The sequence below is a fragment of the Coenobita brevimanus genome, chromosome 62 (genome assembly GCF_032717465.1).
Source record: "Coenobita brevimanus isolate Jiangsu-jjx chromosome 62, ASM3271746v2, whole genome shotgun sequence".
Classification (NCBI taxonomy): domain Eukaryota; kingdom Metazoa; phylum Arthropoda; class Malacostraca; order Decapoda; family Coenobitidae; genus Coenobita; species Coenobita brevimanus.
In genome coordinates, this window is record NC_137015.1 from 5,335,494 (window position 1) to 5,356,004 (window position 20,511).

The 20,511-nt window shown below is 41.9% G+C and overlaps 1 protein-coding gene across 1 annotated transcript in view; it reads right to left on the reverse strand.

Annotated features, from left to right (window-relative positions):
* Positions 1 to 20,511, reverse strand: part of cnk (connector enhancer of ksr) — an 80,649-nt gene that overhangs the window by 48,764 nt on the left and 11,374 nt on the right. The window contains exons 4-9 of the mRNA XM_080275551.1: positions 18,047 to 18,215; positions 14,961 to 15,038; positions 14,610 to 14,738; positions 13,135 to 13,361; positions 6,761 to 6,874; positions 5,506 to 5,713 (exon numbers count right to left, since the gene is read on the reverse strand). Coding sequence (XP_080131677.1) covers positions 5,506 to 5,713; positions 6,761 to 6,874; positions 13,135 to 13,361; positions 14,610 to 14,738; positions 14,961 to 15,038; positions 18,047 to 18,215 — 925 coding nt within the window. The remainder of the gene's footprint in view (positions 1 to 5,505; positions 5,714 to 6,760; positions 6,875 to 13,134; positions 13,362 to 14,609; positions 14,739 to 14,960; positions 15,039 to 18,046; positions 18,216 to 20,511) is intronic.

The following is a 20,511-nucleotide window of genomic DNA, read 5'->3' on the forward strand; positions in this document are numbered from 1 at the left end:
TCCCACCCTAGAGCAGGGTGAGGAGTAGCAGCGTCCAGACAGCCAAAGTTCGCCAAATTCAATGGGCTACGCTTCCATTCACTCATCATTCAAGCCCACAGAATCCTGGTTCCATCTGATAGGCCAAAAGGTTTCACAACATACTGTAGCTTCATATAAACCTATCTGATAGAGTCAAATTTTGCATGATTAAATTTGGACAACTCGATTTTCAAGGGCACATCAAATATCTAACGAGTTGCAACTATCAACTAGAAACTCACAATTTTCAATGGGTCGAGGCTAGAGTTTAGGATTCAAAACACGTTTAGAGCTGGTTGGTTTCTGTCCACAAACACAGCCCAACTACAGTATGTAGAATCGCAAAATTATGGCCACCAATCAAAACAAACACGGGTCGTTAAAAAGATCATCTGATGAAAAGATCATGGCCATATATTAGTGCTGAACTATAGACAGAAAGCCCTTGTGGTATGATGGCTCTTTTTGTGATGATTCAGATTTACATTATACAATGAACTCATTCAAGTTATATTGTTATGGTATTCATATTTACATCAAAATTTATCATTCAAAATTTATAAAGTAAATATAGAAATACACTCAATCCTTGAGTAACACATGGCTGAGTAACACTTTTTTTTTCTCATGCACTCAGCATAATGAGACAAATCATATCAACACGCAGAAAAACTCGAGCTCACGCGGGAAGTCAGCTGGCCTGGCAACAAAATTTGAAAGTTGCACACGATGACGTCACCCTCTAGACTCTCGTTATCTTTCCTGGGTGCATATTTCCGTTCTGTATGGGTATTTGTCTCAGTATCACAGCCAGCCACTTCAGCCAGGCACCCCTACTGGGATAGGTTAGGTTAGGTTTTGTCGGTGGGATATTTCTGCCTGGGAAACGCATTGAGCATATTTTCGAGAAAAACCTATAGTTAGTTTTGAAACGACGGGGTAAGCGTCGTTCCTGGCTGGGGGTTCCCGGTGAAGATATGAATACAATACAGAATGGAAATATGCTTCCCGGGTACACTCAAGGCTGAATAGTTAGACGAAAATTTATGGTTTGCAATTTCAGGGGACGAAATGGAGCGAAAACATATGCTAATCAGAAAAAAAAACTTTCATCCATGTGTTCTCATACGTCAGGGTTCAGTTCCACATTCTTCATTCATTTTATACTTCTCAACCCATTTCAGACTAACCGGGCATATGGTTATCAGTCCTTTCTCGCACCTCACCTAGTTCCTCCCCACACTCGTAATGGGTTTTGCAGTTTTAAGGGACAAAATGGAACAAAAACGTTTGCTAATTAGAGAAAAAAATTACTCTTTCATCCATGTTTTCTTGTAACCTAGCATTCAGTTCCACATTCTTCGTTCCATTTAGTGTTTCCCAACAATTCCAACTGACTGAGCATACAGTTATCAATCCTTTCTTGTGCCTCATCTAGTTCTACCCCCACACTCACAATGGGTTTCGCAGTTTAAGGGGACGAAATGGAATGAAAATGTTTGCTAATTTGAAAAAAAAATACTTTCATCCATGTGTTCTCGTAAGTTTGTGTTCAGTTCCACAGTTTTTGTTTAATTTCATGCTCCCAACACGTTTCAGACAGACTGAGCAAACGGCTATCAAGTCCTTTCTCACATCTAACTGACTTTACCCAATCATATGGGTTTCGCAGTTTTAGGGGATGAAGCTGAATGAAAATGTTTGCTAAAAAAAAAAAAAAAAAAAAAAAAAAAAAAAAAAAATCCGTGTGTTCTCGTAAGTTTAGCATTCAGTTCCATATTCTTGCTCTTCTTCTTCCTGATACTACATTATATTTTTCTTATTACTTCTGGGTGGTAAATAAATGTTTCATGTGAAATCTGTTTCCCTATTGTTTTTAGCTGTGTTCCACTGTGTCAATTCCCTTGACTCATCAGGGTTAGGGTGAAAGGGTATCCTAACCTAAGTGTTTAGCAAAACTTAACCTAACCTAGCTTAACTATACCTAATAATTAAATTTAACCTAAACTAACCTAAGCCAACCTAGCATCCAGTTGGGAAGTTGGGTAAAGAAAACGACCTTTGAGTACGTCAAGACAATCATAGGTACGGCTTAAGGAATGTGATGATAAAAAGTGGGATATTTTTCAGAAGGAAAAGGTAATTTACCACCCTGAAAATAGTCAGAAAAATACAGAAAAGAAACTGGTGGAATATGAATTGAATTGACAAGGTCCTCCAGCTGCTTTATGTAATGCGTATGTTTACTGAAATGGGAAAAAAGCATGGAATGAATGAAAGCACCATCAGAACGATTTGGAAGGACCGGGAGAAGAAAAAGATCATGCATAGGAAGTGATGCAAACATGGCAGCAGTGAAAGTTATATGTTGTCCTAAAGCTGACTGAGAAGCTCATAGGGCGTTACGTGGAGTGTCAGAGAAAGAAAACTCACTTTTATCCCTTCTTACCACCCTACCCCACATAAATTACCCCCACTTATATGCACCACCAGGTAAAACACTGAATGAGATATGACTAGTGTAATTAAGAACATCAGTGGTACATATTAAAAATAGCATTAACAAAATAGAAGTCGGGCTGGGTACCCTTGTGTTGTCAAAGTTTCCCCTTCTCTCCTATCATGGGGCCTTCGGGAGAGTCATTAGGCTGTATGGTCAGACAAAAATTTATGGGTCTGGTAGTTTTACGAGACGAAATGGAAAGAAAATGTTTGCAAACCAGAAAAAAGTACTCTTATCCACATGTTCTCGTGAGTTAGCATTCAGTTTCACATTCTTCGTTCAATATCGCGCTTCCCAATAAATTTTGGACTGAATGAGTAGTTTAGCCATATGCTTAGTCAGTCCGAAATGTGTTGGGATGCACGATATCAAATGAGGAATGTGAAACTGAACATTAACTCACGAGAACACACAGATGAAAGAGTAATTTTTTTCTGGTTAGCACATATTTTTGTTATATTCTGTCCCCTAAAACTGCCAGACCAATAAATTATCATCTAATCATACAGCCTAAGGTCTCTCCTGAAGGCCAAATGATAAGACAGAAGGCAAAACTCTGACAAAACACTGGGGGTGGAGGGCAGGAGGAGAGTTCCAGGGAGCTATGTATCAACAACACAATGGTACCCAGTCCAACTTCTGATTTGTTAATGCTATTTTTAATACCACTGATGTTCTTAATTACAATAATTATATCTCTTTCAGTGTTTTACCTGATGGTTGGTATTAGTGGGGGTATTTTACATGGGGTAAGGTGGTAAGAAGGGGTAAAAGTGAAAGTTTTGGAAAGTTGCCAGAACACATTGTACCATTATACATGCAAACATATTGTTTGAGTGACGTGGATTTAAGTACCACGGTCCTTGCCCAGTCCCTACTTCCCGCAGTACTCAAGGTTTGAGAGCAGTATAAACCCTTCATAAGTCGAACTATATGGGGCTCTAGGGTATTTCGACATCAGATTTTCCAATTAACTGGGAAAAAAAAAAAAAACTATATTGCCCCCCCATAATATTATATATGATTACTGTACTTGCTATAGCAGTGTCTGGTGTGACATGAGTAACAACAAAGAAGAAAGGTACGGCACAACAGGATGAAGAGGTTAAGAATGCAGTGGAAGTAAAGAGGAAGAAGTGGCTAGAGCGGTTACAGGACACGGGTTCAACTGAAACAAGAACTGAATATACTGACAGCAAGAAGTATGTAAAGAGACTACTAAAGAGGAAAAAGGAGGTAAATGATGACCTAGGAAGAAAAATGAATGCAAATTACTATGAAAATAGGAAGTTATTCTGGAAAGAGGTGTGAAAATGTAGAAGTGACAGCGGAAAGGAATGTGAAAGTGTGAAGGATGTGAGTGGTAGATCATTAACCCATGGGGATGAAGTATGGACCAGATAGAAAGAATATTTTGAAAGCCTGATGAATGGGAATAGAGAAAGCAGAGCCACTGTAAACTTGATTGGTTTGGGGGGTGTGCAGAGAAGGAATGCAGTGATAGGAAACGTGACACTCACATAGGTGAAGAACGCTGTGAAATGGCTGAAAAATGGAAAAGCAGCTGCAGTTGATGAGGTGTATGCAGAAATGAATAAGTGTAGTGGAGAGAGCAGAATGAAGTGCTTGTTGGATATATGTAAGAAGGCATGGATGAGTGAAACTGTACCAGCAGAGTGGAACAAGGCTGTGATTGTACCCCTGTACAAAAGTAAAGGTGAGTGACGTGAGTGCATACGGCAAAGTAGACAGAGAAGGACTGTGGAAAGCATTGTGCATGTATGGAGTAGATGGTAAACTGCATGGTGCCGTCAAGAGTTTTTATGATGGTAGTGAGGCATGTGTAAGGGTAAATGGGCATCTAAGTGAATAGTTCACGATCGGCATCGGCATGCAACACGGTTATGTGATGTCCTCATGGTTGTTCAATATATATATGGATTGGGTGATGAGAGAAATGAAAATATGAGTAACAGAGAGGGGGATGGTGTTGGTAATGAATGGTGATGGATGGAATATTTCAAATTTCTTGTAAGCTGATGATGTAGTCCATCCATCCATGCATCATCCAATCCTATGTTGCCCCATGAGGAGCGTAACAGCCCGGGCCTAGGCAAATTGGTCCTGACATTTAAGATGAGAGTGACCAGCCTCACTCATCCCTGAGTGGCATTATGTTAGCAATAAACCCCAACTACCCCTTGAATATAAACCTACACAGGCTCAATCCGACTGGGGCACCTTCATTACCCACTAAACCACCAGATGCCATAATTTGGTTATATGGTTACCACCCAGCATGGTAAATGGTTTCCTGGTGTACAGGAAACCATTTGGTTTGTCACTCAGTGTAGAGTCACCCATGGGCAGAATGAAGAGGAAAGAATGAAGGAAAGATAGGCAGAAGAGGGAGTGTAAAGTCACCTGTGGGCAGAAGGACGAGGAAAGAACGAAGGAAAGAAAGACAGAGGAGGATGGAAGGAAAGAAGGATGGAGGAAAGGAAAGGGCAGACACCTGAGAGCAGCACTGCATCAAGTGAGTGGATAGTGAGTGCCCCCACCTACCACTTACATTTAAATAAACATTTGTTCACTGCACAATCTGACTGCTTAGTCGTGAATAATGGCATGCAATGTGAAAACTGTTCATATTGGTAGGTTAGTAAACATCCTCCTCCTCCTCATCATCATCATCATCTTCATCATTATCATCATCTAGACCTCCTTTCCCACCCTAGGGCAAGGTGAGGAGTAGCAGTGTCCAGACAGCCCAAGTCTGCCCAATCCAATGGATCACACTTCCATTCACTCGTCATTCAAGCCCTTGGAATCCTGGCTCTATCTGATACATCCTAACTGTGAAAAATGTCTTCAGTGGATGCTCATGGATGCCCTTTTAATGAAAACAACATGTTAAGAGAATACATTAAACAACGAATTACTGTACTGTACTCCGAAAACCCTTAACAGAATTACGATACCTGGTCCAAAGTGAGTGTGTGCCTGGTGGTTGCCCCTGGGATGGTGGCGCGGCGCAAAACATGGGCACGGGGCTTGGGGTGGTACAGCCGCACACTCAGTGCAGACGAGCCTCCAATCTCACTATCAGACAGAAAAGCATCATCATCTTCGGAGACGTCAGAGTCTGAATGGTCACTCTCTCGTTCTGATGCTGAGCTATGACCATCACTGTTGAAGAGAAGTCGTGATCATAATTCTGAGCACTTTTTCCCATCCAAGGATCGGGTGAGGTAGGGTTTGGCAGCCAAAGAAGGAGAAAACACCACAAAGGGAGAACTAAACAACAGCACTTAATGTGGAGAAGGCTAAACATTCATTTATCTGTCATTTGAACCCCTGAAATTTGGACAGAACATCAAAAGCATGACAATCAGCTGTGTGTGTGTGTGTGTGTGTGTGTGTGTGTTTACCTATTTGTAGTATACAGAAATTGAGCTAAGCTCGTGTTGTCCTGTCTCCATATCTAGATTTATCCAGTCTAGTTTTAAACACATGAATGTTTTTTGACTGCACCACTTTCATGTTTAAATCATTCCAAATACCTATGCCTCAATTCAGGAAACTAAACCTTTTAAGACCATCAAGACATCTGCTTTTCCTAAACTTGAAGTCATGACTTCTTGTTCTTCCACCATCCAGCACAAAAAGATCCTCTCTATCCACCCTTTCCACTTCCCTTACATTTGTAAACATCGTGATTAAGTCACCTCTTTCCCTTCTCTTGCGCAATGTTGGCAACTTTAGTTTTTCCAATCTCTCCTCGCAGGTCAGTTCCCTTAAGCATGATATCATCCTTGTTGCCATCCGTTGAACCCTCTCCAGTTTATCAATATGCTTCTTCAAATGAGGTGACCATACCACAGCAGTGTACTCTAGTCTTGGTCTTATCATGGTCACTTATCAACTCCCTCAGGATTTTCACATCCATATAATTAAATGCCTCTCTCATGTTGTTCAGTAATCCATAAGTGCCTCCAATTATTCTGTTTATATGCTTTTCAGGTGACAAGTCATCCTGAATAAACACTCCCAAGTCCTTCTCACCTTTTTTTTTTTTTTTACCATCTACTCAATGCAAATTTTATATGTCCAATGTGGTCTTTTTTCACTTATGCCCATTTCTAATACAGTGTGTGTGTGTGTGTGTGTGTGTGTGTGTGTGTGTGTGAAATGTATGGGAGTATCATGAACAAAAACTGTCAGGTCCGTACACACCTGACTGATGATGGGGGCTGAGGTGAGGGTGTGGCATGCTGGGGAGGAGGTGTGGAGGACTTAGGGCGGGGTTCAGCAATGGCACCACGACGCACCACAACCTTATCCACAGACCTGCCATCAAAAAGTAATCCATTATGAGCTTTGGTAATTCTAGGAACTGTTCTATGTGTATTGTACATTTATTTGATCATTCTAGGCACAGGCAGTCCTTAATAAAACTACTGATCAAATGAGTTTTGAAATATTAAAATTCTGTATGTACAAGTTCTACTGTAAACCAGAGAATCTGCAAGTCAACTTCACTGGTTGAAGAGGAATTTCAACAGCCAAATTTTCTTACATTTATTAAAGACATAATAAGTAACACACATGCATGCACACACACACACACACACACACACACACACACACACACACACACACACACACACACACACACACAAAGTAGACCCTCACTAAAACTAACTAATTGGGGAAAGGCACATTCATTAGTGTCAAAAGTTCATTAACCCGTCACGTCCCGAGCTATTTCGCACCTCCGACATCCCCCAATCCCGAGGTATTTTCGAAAAATTTTTTTTTGCTAAAACCTCTGCTTTTGGTGAGAAACATTGAAATTTCATAGAGAAATCACTCACCTGAGATTTAAAATACTCAATCCAGGTAGCAGTACCTCCTTACCTGACTGGGTTTTCTAACAGGCTGGCACCAAAGAAAACGAGTTCTATGGGAGGGTAACTATTTCACACCACTCATAAACAGTATTTATTTATTTACTTGGTACGAATTTATATGTAGTATGAGAGTATATTGGTTTTCAAACAGTAATATAGGCATTATAAGCATTGTTTCACTCACTAACTCATCACCATACCTGACCTTCTTTTGCCACATTACCTGATCATCATTTCTGACTGTTTCTTCCTCTAATGCTATGTAAACTTTGTCCTCCACAATGTCATCGATTGGGTAATCACTCTGGCCCTGAATGTCTTTATTGGCCAGGTCACTGGTAACAGGTGAATTGCCAAGACAATGATGTGCCGGGGGGGGGGAGGTTATGCGGTTTAAGGGATTGTCCCTGCTTGGCATCTTGTAGAGGAATAGAGGAAGGTGTCCTGTGTATACGTATGAAAAATCACGCGCGAAAATTATAAATTGTGCAAATTATGAACATTGCAATTGCGCGACGTACCAGTACCGGTACGTCGATGGGTCTGGCAAATGCAAAATGTTGCAACGTACCCATACGTCGACGGGACGCCTCAGGTTAAATCAAAGGGTTTCCCCCCCCTAAGGTGGTAATTAAAACACATTTGGAAATAAATGAGTACAATATCATGTTCTAATACTACAAATGAAAACAACAGGTATATCTACTTTACAATAACCTGACACATAATTTCATTCTTTTGCAGCACACTTCACATCCATGTCATAGCACTTCCTCATTACTGGTATAGTGTTGTTATAATGTTAATATAACTCTGTAAAGCTGACTCAAGATATTTACTACACCTTCACTTATCAGCTCTGCACTTACAATGTCACTGAGAAACTACTAACAAAAAAACACATCAATTGCACTTCATTCTCAGCTATTTACAATATCCCATTCATCTGTGCTTAAAATTCGTGCTCTAAGTGATACTCAAAGAGGTACTCTGGACAAAGAGGCACCTTGCACTCCTGGCATTCACAGCGCGTTTCCTTGCATGCCTTTGACCGATGTTTTATTGCGACACAGACGCGGCATCGCATGTAGACCACATGTCCAGCAGGTGATCGCCGCAGGTGCATGAGACTGACGTGCCAGGTATTGTGCACTGCCCAAGCAGTCTGCCAGTGACATCTAATACACTGTCCTCCTTGGACCTGCGATACGAACATTCGCATACTTTGCAAAGAGCTTGCCTGCAAGTTCTCTCTCAAACTCGCGTAGAGAAAGACCCTAACCCACAACTCACTGAAAAGTATGAAACTGTTCAGGATGGCAATATCAAGAAGGGATAAGAATGTCTTGTACCACCTGTATGTTTTGCAGAGGCAACCAATCTCACCAATCTGTATATTGGACTTATTAATGAGCTGCATGTTGATGCTGTAGTCAATGATGGCATCTGGCTTGAACATGAGTTGCCCAGTCCTAAAGTCTGTCTTGCCTGTGTCCTGAATAACCAACTGGTGAACTGTTGTCAGCATGTTCACCTTTTACTTACTGTGCCAGTGAATGGCCAACATGTTACCACATTTCCGGGTTAGCAATGCACCTGTCTCTGTCTTCACAGGGAAGGATGGAAAATTTTTCCGAGTGCCATGGACAGTCCCACAGGTTTCAGTTCCATGTTCAAGTATCGCAGGGGATGTGTAATAGTTGTCCATATACAGGATGTGGTTTTTGTTATAGTTGTCCATATACAGGACGTGGTATTTGTTGAAGTAACTGTCCATCAGCACTTTAACCACTGCAACAGAAAACCCATGGGGATCGTCACTGGGTATATCCACATCTGCAGCTGAATAAACTATTACATCTAGCACATATCCAGTCTGGCAATCACACAGGACACACAGCTTTAGTCCAAAACGGTGACGATTAGAAGGTAGATGCTGTATAAACGCTCCAACTCAAATTCTTCCCGCTCCTTCTGGCACCTCGCCAAAAACCTTTCTAACAACTTTACCTCATCATCCTTCCCTCCTCTTTTCTACTCTGATGGCTTTGTAGCTATTTCTTCTACTGATAAAGCAGATCTCTTCACTCAGACTTTCTCCTCCAATTTCACCTTAGACGAATCTGGTGCTGTTCCTCCATCACTTTCCCCCTCTGACTTCCTCATAGTTGACATTAAAATTTCTTCAGCTGATGTATTTTCTGCCATCACGGGCCTCAGTACTAACAAGGCATATGGGCCTGATGGAGTCCCTTCTGTTGTCCTCAAGAACTGTGCTTCTGTGCTTACACCCTGCCTAGGTAAACTCTTTTGCCTTTGTCTTTCAACTTGCACCTTTTCTTCTTGCTGGAAGTTTGTTCTCATTCAGCAAGTCCCAAAGAAGGGTGACCATTCCCAACCCTCTAACTATCGTCCAATCGCTTTAACATCCTGTGTCTCAAAAGTTTTTTTGAGTCTATTTTTAACAGAAAAATTTTAAAGCATCTTTCCTATCACAACCTTCTTTCTGATCATCAGTATGGGTTCCGTCAGGGACGCTCGACTGGCAATCTTCTCATCTACCTTTCAGACTCCTGGTCATCCTCCTTGCGGGACTTTGATGAAAGCTTTGCCACTGCACTTGACATCTCAAAGGCTTTTGATCAAGTCTGGCACAAATCTTTAATTTCCAAACTCTTACGGTTTCTATCCTTTTATCTGTGCCTTCATCTACAGCTTCCTTTCTGGTCGTTCTATAGCTGCTGTTGTAGACGGCCATTGTTCTTCTCCTAGATCTATTAACAGTGGTGTTCCTCAGGGCTCTGTCCTATCACCAACTCTCTTCCTTTTATTCATCAATGATTTTCTAAGCTGTACATCTAACCCCATCCACTCGTATGCTGATGATTCCGCCCTTCACCTTTCCATTCAGTTCCCACAACGTCCATCCCAGCAGTTGCTTCAACATACAAAAGATGAGGCTATGGCACTCCTAATGTCTGACCTGGCTCATATCTCTAACTGGGGTAAAAATAATCTTGTTGTTTTTAATGCATCTAAGTCTCAGTTTTTACACCTATCAACCTGACAGCATCTTCCACAGGAGTACCCACTAAAATTTAATAATATCCAACTCAATCCAGCATCATCCTTGAACATGCTTGGGGTTTCATTCACTCGAGATTTATCTTGGAAAGATCATTTTACATCTCTGGTAAAATCTGCTTCCATGAGATTAGGTATACTAAGCTGACTCCGTACCTTCCTTACCCCTGCACAGTTGTTGACTTTATACACGGGATTTATTCGCCCCTGTATGGAGTACAACTCTCATTTGTGGGGAGGCTCCCCACATACAGCTCTTCTCAACAAGGTGGAGTCAAAGGCATTTCGTCTCATTAACTCTGCTCCTCTTACTGGCTCCCTTCAACCTCTGCCTTTTTGCCGCACTGTTACCTTTTTTTCTCTTTTCTATCGCTACTTCCATGGTCATTGCCCCTCTGAACTATCTGCTTGCATCCCTCCACCTCTACAACAGGTGCGTAGCACCTGTCTAGCAATAAACTCGCATCCCTTTTCTGTCCAACTCTTAAATTCAAGAGGTAACCGTTACTCCCAATCCTTCATTTATGCAACAGGTCAACTCTGGAACTGTCTCCCTCTGTCTGTATTTCCTACTTCCTATGATCTTCAGTCTTTCAAACGCAGTGTGTCCAGGCATCTCGAAATGAACATATCTTCAATTTGGCTCCCTTTTGTATTGTTTTTGTTTTTTTTCTTAGAAGGAACTGTTTTGCAGGCTCGTAGCCTTTGGTTCCTTCTTCCTCGCATAAAAAAAGAAAAAATGCTAGACGTCCCCAGAACAGAACAAGCTACTCGTCAATCACTTTCTGAAACGACCAGGAAAGCCTAATGAATGACTCCCTAAGCATGGTCAGGATGGGTCTAATCTTTCACAACCCGTCACTGGATGTTGGGCCATAATTACAGCTGAAGTGGAGGAACTTCAGTAAAGCTAGGTACCTGTCATAGGCCGTGTATTTCCCAAAGACAGGTGTGTGGACGATTTTGTCCACTGCCCAATAATCACGGATCACATGCTTTTTTATGTGGGCCATTGCCATAGTCAAAGCAAACCACACATTTCCCCCACCTCCAATGGCTGCCACTCTTTCATTTTTGCACTCTCACTCACAGACACCTCCAGTCAGCATAGTGAGATAGCCTGGTGGAAGCTGATCTCATCCACCATGTACTGCATCAAGGAGGTGGTAAAAATGGCTTGGAAAAATGACAGGATGGACAATGTTCCTGCCTACAGGTGCTCCCTCCATACACCTGCCCCTGTTGCATCAAAGGCAGGTAAGGCTGGCAGGAAACCTTCCCCCTCCTCCCACACAAAAGTGTCCAGCTGGTCGATGCCGGGCCTGCTAGGCTGTGATGGTGGAACACTAGGCTGTTTTGCAACACCAAGTGCACGCCCATGGGCACACGGACAGGGAAGATCATGGCCATGGGCAAGGGGAAAAAGAGGTAGAGGTGGGGGAGGGAAAGGGTGATGACTCACCAGACTTGGGGCCTTCCTGGAGTGATGCTGGCGGTCAGGCCAAACACAAGGGTCCAAAGGTATCGTAATCCCCACACGTGAGGGGTCAGACTGTGGGGATATGGCCCTTGAAGTACTTGGCTGCGGTGGTGAGGGTCAGGGCAGGGAGAGAATGTGATGCACTTCACGGCCGCATGGTAGTGAGACACGGAGGCGGCATTTATGTCGAATCTGACTTCCATGCTCACCACCGTCTCCCTCACTTCCAACTGCTTCTGACTTCTGTCTCACCGCAGAGGTGAATGTGTCACTATCACAGGCACTCCCAGCCTCCTGAAGCACTGTGAGGGCCTTTTCAGATGTGTCAGTGCAGGCAGTGGAGGGGCATGTGAAACTTCACTCCTAACATGGTAATTTCCCCCTTTTCTGAGGAAGTTTCACCACTACCACTTAAACCAGATAAAGTCATGTCCGAAGCATGCCCTGTTGCACCATCACTAACCCCTTTAGTTGTATCCTTTGGCAGGAGTTTCGCAGGGGTGGATGATGCAAGGGGCCCACCTAGGGCTGGGAAAGAATCGGACATGGGGGAAGCAAAAGACATCATTCCTCATCTGGCCAAGTCACAGGACAGACAGCACAGTGCTTGCATGCGGAGGTAGGAGTCTGTCCTAACCCTAAGGTGGCAAGATCAAACATGAGTCAGTTCAAAATATGGCAGGAAAGCATTTGCAACGTATGCTGATACCCAACAGCCTTCCCCCACCTAAAATCACGACTGCATATCACATCCCCGGTGGGTAGGGGTTAATGACCATTGTTTATTATAGCAGACAAAAATTTGGTGGACTCTGAGGCATTTGTTAAATCCGAAAAATCCATGACCGAGGTTCATTATACTGAGGGTCAACTTAGTATGTATGGAACCTGAACCACAGACCTGCCATCATAAAGTAATGCCTGCTGAGCCACAATGATTTAGGTGCAGACAGTCCTCATTCAGGCACTTTAGTTACTAAGGTTAATCTAGGTCAGTATGGGCAATTCAGCTCAAAAGCAGGTGCATTTGGCCACTATTAGATCCATTCACATCCACTCAGGTTAACAAGTTTATCAGATTTAACACAAACATACAGCACAAACACTAAATTGCAAAAAATTGCTATACTGACACTGAAAGTTGGATGTTGGTTATGCTTTGAAGGTCATATCGAGCTGGAGAGCTGGTGAGGGAGAAGCCCCAGGGGGAGTATGTGCGTTTTTTGCTGGGGAGTCGCATAGGTTTGAGGTAGATCTGGTTGACGGTGTTGGTGTGGCGGGGGCACTTCTTGACAGTCAGAATCACCTCCACGGGGAACTCCTGCATCACACTGGTTACCTTGTGTGGGCTCCAACCAACCTGGGAAACAGGATACAGTGGTGAAGAAACAAATGAGTAAAAGGAAATGAGGATAAAGTGGTAAAGAAGGATTGGGTTAGCATGAGAAGATGAGGTGTTGAAGACGGGCTAAGTAACTGATAAAACTGGTGGTGTTGTGAAGCATGTATATATGTTGCTACAGGTCAGGAACTCAATAATACCATCACCATCATGAACATCATAAACAGCTATTATTATATAACACATTAAAGGCAAACACCTTCAATAACACATGGGGAACAGCAAAACCTTAGGTTCCGCATTTGCCCTGTAAGATGTAAGGCCACAAGACCAACGGCAACATTACTGCACATGACTGAATATATTCCCATCACCTCTTTGAGACTTAAAACACAAAGCACAGCAATGAATTCTGCCCCAAACAGTCACTGGATCACTAGACCACCAGACATCTACTAATGAGGCAAACTTAGACACCTCATTTCAACTTTAAAATATGCATCTCTGCAGTGTTTTTCATTATACAGTATTGGAGAACCCAACACTACTATGACACATTCTTTGTCAGGCCACCTTTCCAATTTTTTATTCTGGCTATTGTTTGAATCTTTAGATTTAAAATGGTCTCAACATCACAATGATGACAATGTCTGCATGAAGGTTAGAAAGGGCTCTTGGATTCTAGAACTTTATTTCTGTAACAATCCTAAATGTAGTTAACTGTACTTTTGTCTCTGACTACAATCCTAAATGCAGTTAGGTGTACTTTATCTCTGATTAACTTTTTAACAGTTTTAACCAACTGTTAGTATATAATGCCAAATACTGCACCTGTAAAGGATGGCTTCAACAAAAGGATCTTAAGGAATTATTACCCTCACCTGGCAATGAATATCTATCATCCAATTAGCCCCATTAGGAGCACAGGGACCCTGGGCTAGACTACTTAGTCTAGAAATTAATGGCAAGAGTGGCCAGTTGATCACCTGAGTGGGATATGAGAGCTATATACCCCAATCACCCCTCAGATGTCACCCTATATGAGCCATATCCAGCTGGAGTGCCTGAATCCACTGACTACAAGGCATCCATATGGTTATACTGTATGGGTACTACCAACCATAGCAGAATAGTGTCAAAAATTACAAGAAACTGTCATGTCACTCAGAGTAAAATCAAACGAAGGTAGTACTATCAGTGAATGGAAGATGCTACCATCTACCACACATCAACAACAAAACAAGAAGAAAGCTGATTACTGCTCACAACAGTCTGGTAGTTGACCTGAACGAGCTCATCACCCTCCTGCAGCTTGCCACACTGGTAGGCTGGACTCAGTGCACGCACTCCAGACACTTGGTGCACACCTTGGTATGATGACTGCAATATTAGTCCCTGTGGTAAAAACATAGTAAAAGCTAGTCTCGTGCTACTGTCTGAAAGGTGTATAAGTGCAGTATCAGTCCCTGACAATAATGATACAGACGGTAACAGTAAGTCTCATAGGTTAAATGTGAGGTGTAGTGTTCTCAGGCTAAATAAAAGAGCGGACTGATAAACTGACAGGGTTTAATACCATGGCCCAACACCCATTCTCTTTAAACAAATAGTACTCACCCACTCATCATCGGCCTTCTTCTTGACTGTGGCGATGTCTAGAGAAGCTGGCTGGATAATCAATGGGTCATTATATTCCTGCAATGAATATACACAAATTACCTGTCAATAAAGATTTCAAAATGTATATCTCTGAAAGACAACAATTAAGGGACTGTCATGAGCTGAGTAAAATGGTTCTTTAAGATTCCTCCATATAACCAAAATCATAACCATTACGTGTCAAGTGGGGTTGGTGAAGGATTAGTGCCCCTCCCTGTAAAACAATTAACTCTAAGCCCTTGGCCACCCCGTTTGGGATACATGGCGTCTGGCAATGAATGAAAAAAAAAAAAAGAATAATCATTACACCAGGGATTAAAAGCCAGACAAGGCAGCTTTAATAAACTTCCTTAATTCTATTCAGTATGACCACCAGTTAATCTGGAATTTGCCACAAAGTTACAGAACTATGTCGGTATACCAATGGCGAAAGTGGTTTCCCAAATGCACACATTCTGGCTTTCATCTGTATTCATAACTATATTCATAAGAGCATATTTTCACTGACTGGAAGGAAGTAAACCTAAGAAGCATATAAATTATACAATATTCAATTCAAACTTCTGCAGTGTCATATCTAATTCAAATCCATTATTTAGCTCCTTGAATCCATGTGACATCGTTTTAGTTTATTCTTGCTGTTACCCGACTATTTTATAAACTTTGAAAGGTATCTGACACTTTTTTATGTAAAGAAAAAGGAAGCAAAGGCTAAGAAGCCTGCAAGATTGTTCCCTCCTTGAATTCTCAAAATCTATCCTAAGCTGAATAAAAGTATCTGGAAATGGCAGAAATAATATGAAAAAGAAATCCCTGGGTTCAATAAGTGATACCCCTTTGCTGATTAAAAGTAATTCTGTTCAACTAGCAAAATATTTTCTATGCCAAAGGTGTTTAATAAGACTACAGGTGGTCCCCAAGATATGATCGGTTGACTTGCGATTTTTCAACTTCACGACGGTGTGAAAGTGATACAAATTCAGTAGAAACCGTAGTTCAACTTTTGAATTTTGATCTTTTCCCAGGCTAGCGATATGTGGTACGATATTCTCTCGTGATACTGGGCAGTGGCAGCGAGCTGCAGTTCCCAGTCTGCCCCACGGTTGCTAGTGCATTCAACAGATACAGGACTCTACATTGTTCTGTGTTGCCAGCTTTTTTTTTTTGGGGGGAGGGGGATACCTCTGTATCTACATTGTGTTTTGTGCATCCATCATGTGTATGAAACGTCCATCTGTCTCTCCTACTACTGATGAGAAGGAGAGGAGAATGCCAATTACCCCTGAGATGAAACTCAAGATAATTGCCCAGCATGAAGACAACAAGCCCGTAATGGCCACTGCACGGGAACTTGGGCCTTCACAATCAACCATATCAGCACAATATTCAATAAATTACGTGAGATATTCAACACTTTATCATATAATAGGCTTTGTGTTATTGATCTTGCCCAACTGTAGGCTAATGTAAGACTTCTAAGCATATTTTAGGTAGCCTTGGCTAGGCTATGATGTTCAGCTGGTTAGGTGTACAGTAAAACCTCGATATAACAGACTTCAGTAGACCGGATTTAGCTTTTATCGGACTTGAGGAGCTACCGGACTAAATTCCTATATATCGGAAAAAGTCTGATAAAGCCAGAAGTCCGGACTGCCTGACCACTTCAGCCATGTTCACCCCAGTAAGGTAAATAAAAGACATGTTTATCAGTGTACAGCACAGTATTATTATATATATCATACCATTTGATTATTGTAGTGAAGGTATAATCCAGTACAGTACAGCAGAGGTAGTGAAAACAGTTTAAAAACTGTTGGTGGGATCCAGACTAATGTCTGATATATAAAAAAAAAGTCCGGGTTAGTAGCTGGAAGTCCGGATGTCGCTTTTAACGGAATTCTGCTTTTTCGGAATGGCTTTGGTCCCAATTTGTCCGTTATAGTGAGGTCTTACTGCATTAAATGCATTTTCAACTTACGATATATTCCACTTACAATGGGTTTATCAGAACCTAACCCAATTGTAAGTTGGGGACCATCTGTATATTTAACTTTCCAGACTGAAGGGTCTCTTCTCAGCTGAATAGAAGAATCAGGAAGAAAAAAAAAAAAATCTCAGACTCAACAGGCTAAACACAACCTCCCCTCTGACAAATTAGCATGCACTAATGATGCACTCACCCTAACTGCTTGCTGGCATGGACAGGAATTTGGCCCCACTGCAACCCAACGGGGTTCTTGCCCACACCCACCAATGTTCACTATGGCCACATATGGATGACAGTGATGCAAAAGTCCCAACTGCAATCATCTGCTGCAGCAAAAATTCTGTGCAGATGCAGCCTAAGATGCTCCCAGATGTGTGTGGACAGGCAAAGTGACTATACACATACAGTACTGAGTTGCTCAATATGTGTACAGGTACATATGTGGGAAGTTAAACTCCAATATGGTGCCATCTTTTATATTTTATTCTTCCAGCCTCAAGACAATTTTATTTAATTAAAGAAAGATCTATTCTATGGAAGAGGTTAAGGAAGCCTGTATGTAACCCCTCCAGGTAAAGAAGAGTCTCCTAGATAATCATCTGAGAGCAACAAGAATAAAATTAAGAGCACCTGACTGGACTGAATTGGTCAAGTACAGTTTTTTTTTTTTTTTTTTTTTTTTTTTTGCTGCATCTGTACATATACAACCTGACTGATGTCACTCAACCTTTGGAGGCTTACCAATTGGCCATGCAACCAACATGACTACATCTATCTATCTATTTATAGCCAGACACCTTAATCCCAGAAATGGTAACCACAAACTAACTGCTCTATCTTACCCTGTCATCTGGTTCCCTTCAGCAGACACCACTCACACTGATAAACTGTACCATTCTACCCAATTCCTCCATCTTATCCTTGGCCTTCGCCTTTCCATCTCCCCGGCCTCCTCATTCACATACTGTACACTCTCCAAGTCAACCTCTCATTCTCCATTCTCTTCACATAGCCAAACCATCCCAGGGTACTTCGAACACTTTCTATCAAAACTGACCTGGATGATATTGTCTGAGATAGTGGCCAGGTTGAGGCAGAGATCGCGAATGATGGTGGCCTGATTCTCGGCAAACATGTCCCGCTGGGCGATGGTGGCCAGGCGGATACTCAGCTCCACTAGCGTGCCCTTCAGGTCATTATAGAGATCCTGACCCTCAAATGGCTGCCTGCACGACACAATTCCAGTGTTAGTTAGAAGAGGAATTAGGAATTATGAGCTAAATTCAGTAAAAAATTAAGAATGTAATCAAAATTTTTCTTCTGCAGGCAGGACAAAAGACAAAGCAGAATCTCATATCTCTCATTCTTTCTGCAAAAACAATTCTTATGTTTTGAGAGGCAAATTATCACTTACTACTGTTTAATGCATTTCTTCAGAATGGCAGAAAATCAGCAACAAATCTCTTCATGTGTTGTTCATCCAGCAAGTAAAATATGAGTTATGAATGGGAGTTGATTATTAGTTTGTTCATGAATCTCATCCCATATCCTTTTAATTAAGACAAGCTACAGTTATAATTTCTCATTCAAGATCATTATAAGCAACCCAAGAAAGACCTCCCATACTGAATGGGTTTGAAAGGGAGCTGATTATAAGTTTGTTCATGAATCTCATCCCATATCTTTTTAATCAAGATAAGGAAAAGTTTGGAGTTACAGTTATAATTTTTCATTCAAGATAATTATAAGCAACCCAAGAAAGACCTCCCATCCTGAATGGGTCTGAGGGCAATTTCTGCCCCCTCCAGCAGTAGTAGTTATTCCCTAGGCAGTCTGGCCGAACAACCCCGAGTCCCTAAGGAAGATCATGGCCAAAACCGGGCTTTTCCACAGAGGTCTCAAGGAGTGTATGTTGTGTTGTTGGCACAGGCGATTGTGTGCAATGCTGTCTTCCATAATGTACTTAATAGTATGGGGTGTTGTGTTGCATCCTGGACAGGCATCAGTGACAGAGTTATCCAGCCTCTTCTGATAATTCATGAGGGGTGAATGATGCCCACATCTCAACATGGCTAGGTGGACCCTGTCCTCACAAGGGAGAGATGATTCAGAAGGGTGGATATCAGGAGGCCGTGCATGCAGCTGTATGTTGTCTTTCAGTGACTGAATGGAGCAGTGAGTGATCTGAGCATGGATATGCTTCTGGAAGCAGATTTGAGGCAGGCAAGTGGGGAGAGATGGCAATATCTGTGTATGATATTGTGTGCTGGGTGTTGTTTTGATATTCCTTGATGTATGTGGATGTGCTGTCATTTAGTGTGGTGGATGGTGTGGGTTTGTGGAGGCTGATGCAAAAATTTGTATGCCTCTCATGTCTAAATGATCCTTGACTTTGAGGACTTTGGTTTCTTGGTGTAGGTAAAGTAGCTGTGCAGCCTGTGATTATTTTTAGGGCCTTGTTCTGTACGGTCTGTGGGGTGTTGTAGTGTGTTTCAGTGAGGTTGGATGCCCAAACTGGGCTTGCATAGTTCATCAATGAATGTATATATTGTTTGCATAATGTGGTGGTGGTTTCTTTACTGTGTCCGAATGTTGTATGGGCAAGTGACCTTAGGGCGTTGATTAGAATTTAAAAAAAAAAAAAAAATCAGTGTAGTGAAAGGTTTAATGAGGCTATATTTAATCCCTCTGTTCAGTAGTCTAAGTTGGAGAAAAAAAAAAAAAAAACTAAAGACAGTCGAACGAAACTGGAAAAAAAAGCCATCACTCCAAAGGGCTGAAAGATAGTTAAAGGTTGCAAAAATCTATGACTTGGTTCAGTTTCATTTAATCCCAATATATAATGAGGGCTCTTACTTGTTTTTGTCACTCCCTCTCTATATTAATAATCTCAGGGAATACCATTCATAAAGACTGTTACAATATGAGAGGTTTAATGTTGCAGTTTGCTAACCATCATCCAATCCATTATAGCTACACTTGAAGTGTAGAGGCTCTAAGATAGTTATTCAGTCCAGACACCTGAGGAAAATGTGACCAGCTGCTTTCACCTGAGCAGCATGATATAAGCAATAAACTCCAACCACCCCTGGGATCCCAATCAACTGATTTTTAGGAAACGGAGAGATGGAATGGGACACAAGGTTTTGAGAGTAAATGCGGATAAAACAAAAGATGATATCTAGGGTTGGTGGTGGTACTCACAGCCGATAAAGTGCAGCCATGAGCTGTTTGCCATAAGGGTGTTGGAGGTAACTCAATCTTGTGCAGTGTTTGTGGCAAGTGCATAAGAGTTGTAGTGGTATTAGAGGCAGACTGCGAAATAATACGCATTGCATGAGAGAGATGTGTTGGGGATAGCATATCAAAATTGTCAGGCATGAATGGGTTGATCTTGCTGGAGAGTCTCTTCCATATGTGCAGGAGGGAGGAGTTTTGTTATTTGGGGGACATCTTATGTGTTGGAGGTGGGGCTGGAGCTAGAACTGTTGCTAGGATATGGAGTGGTTGGAGGAAGTTCAG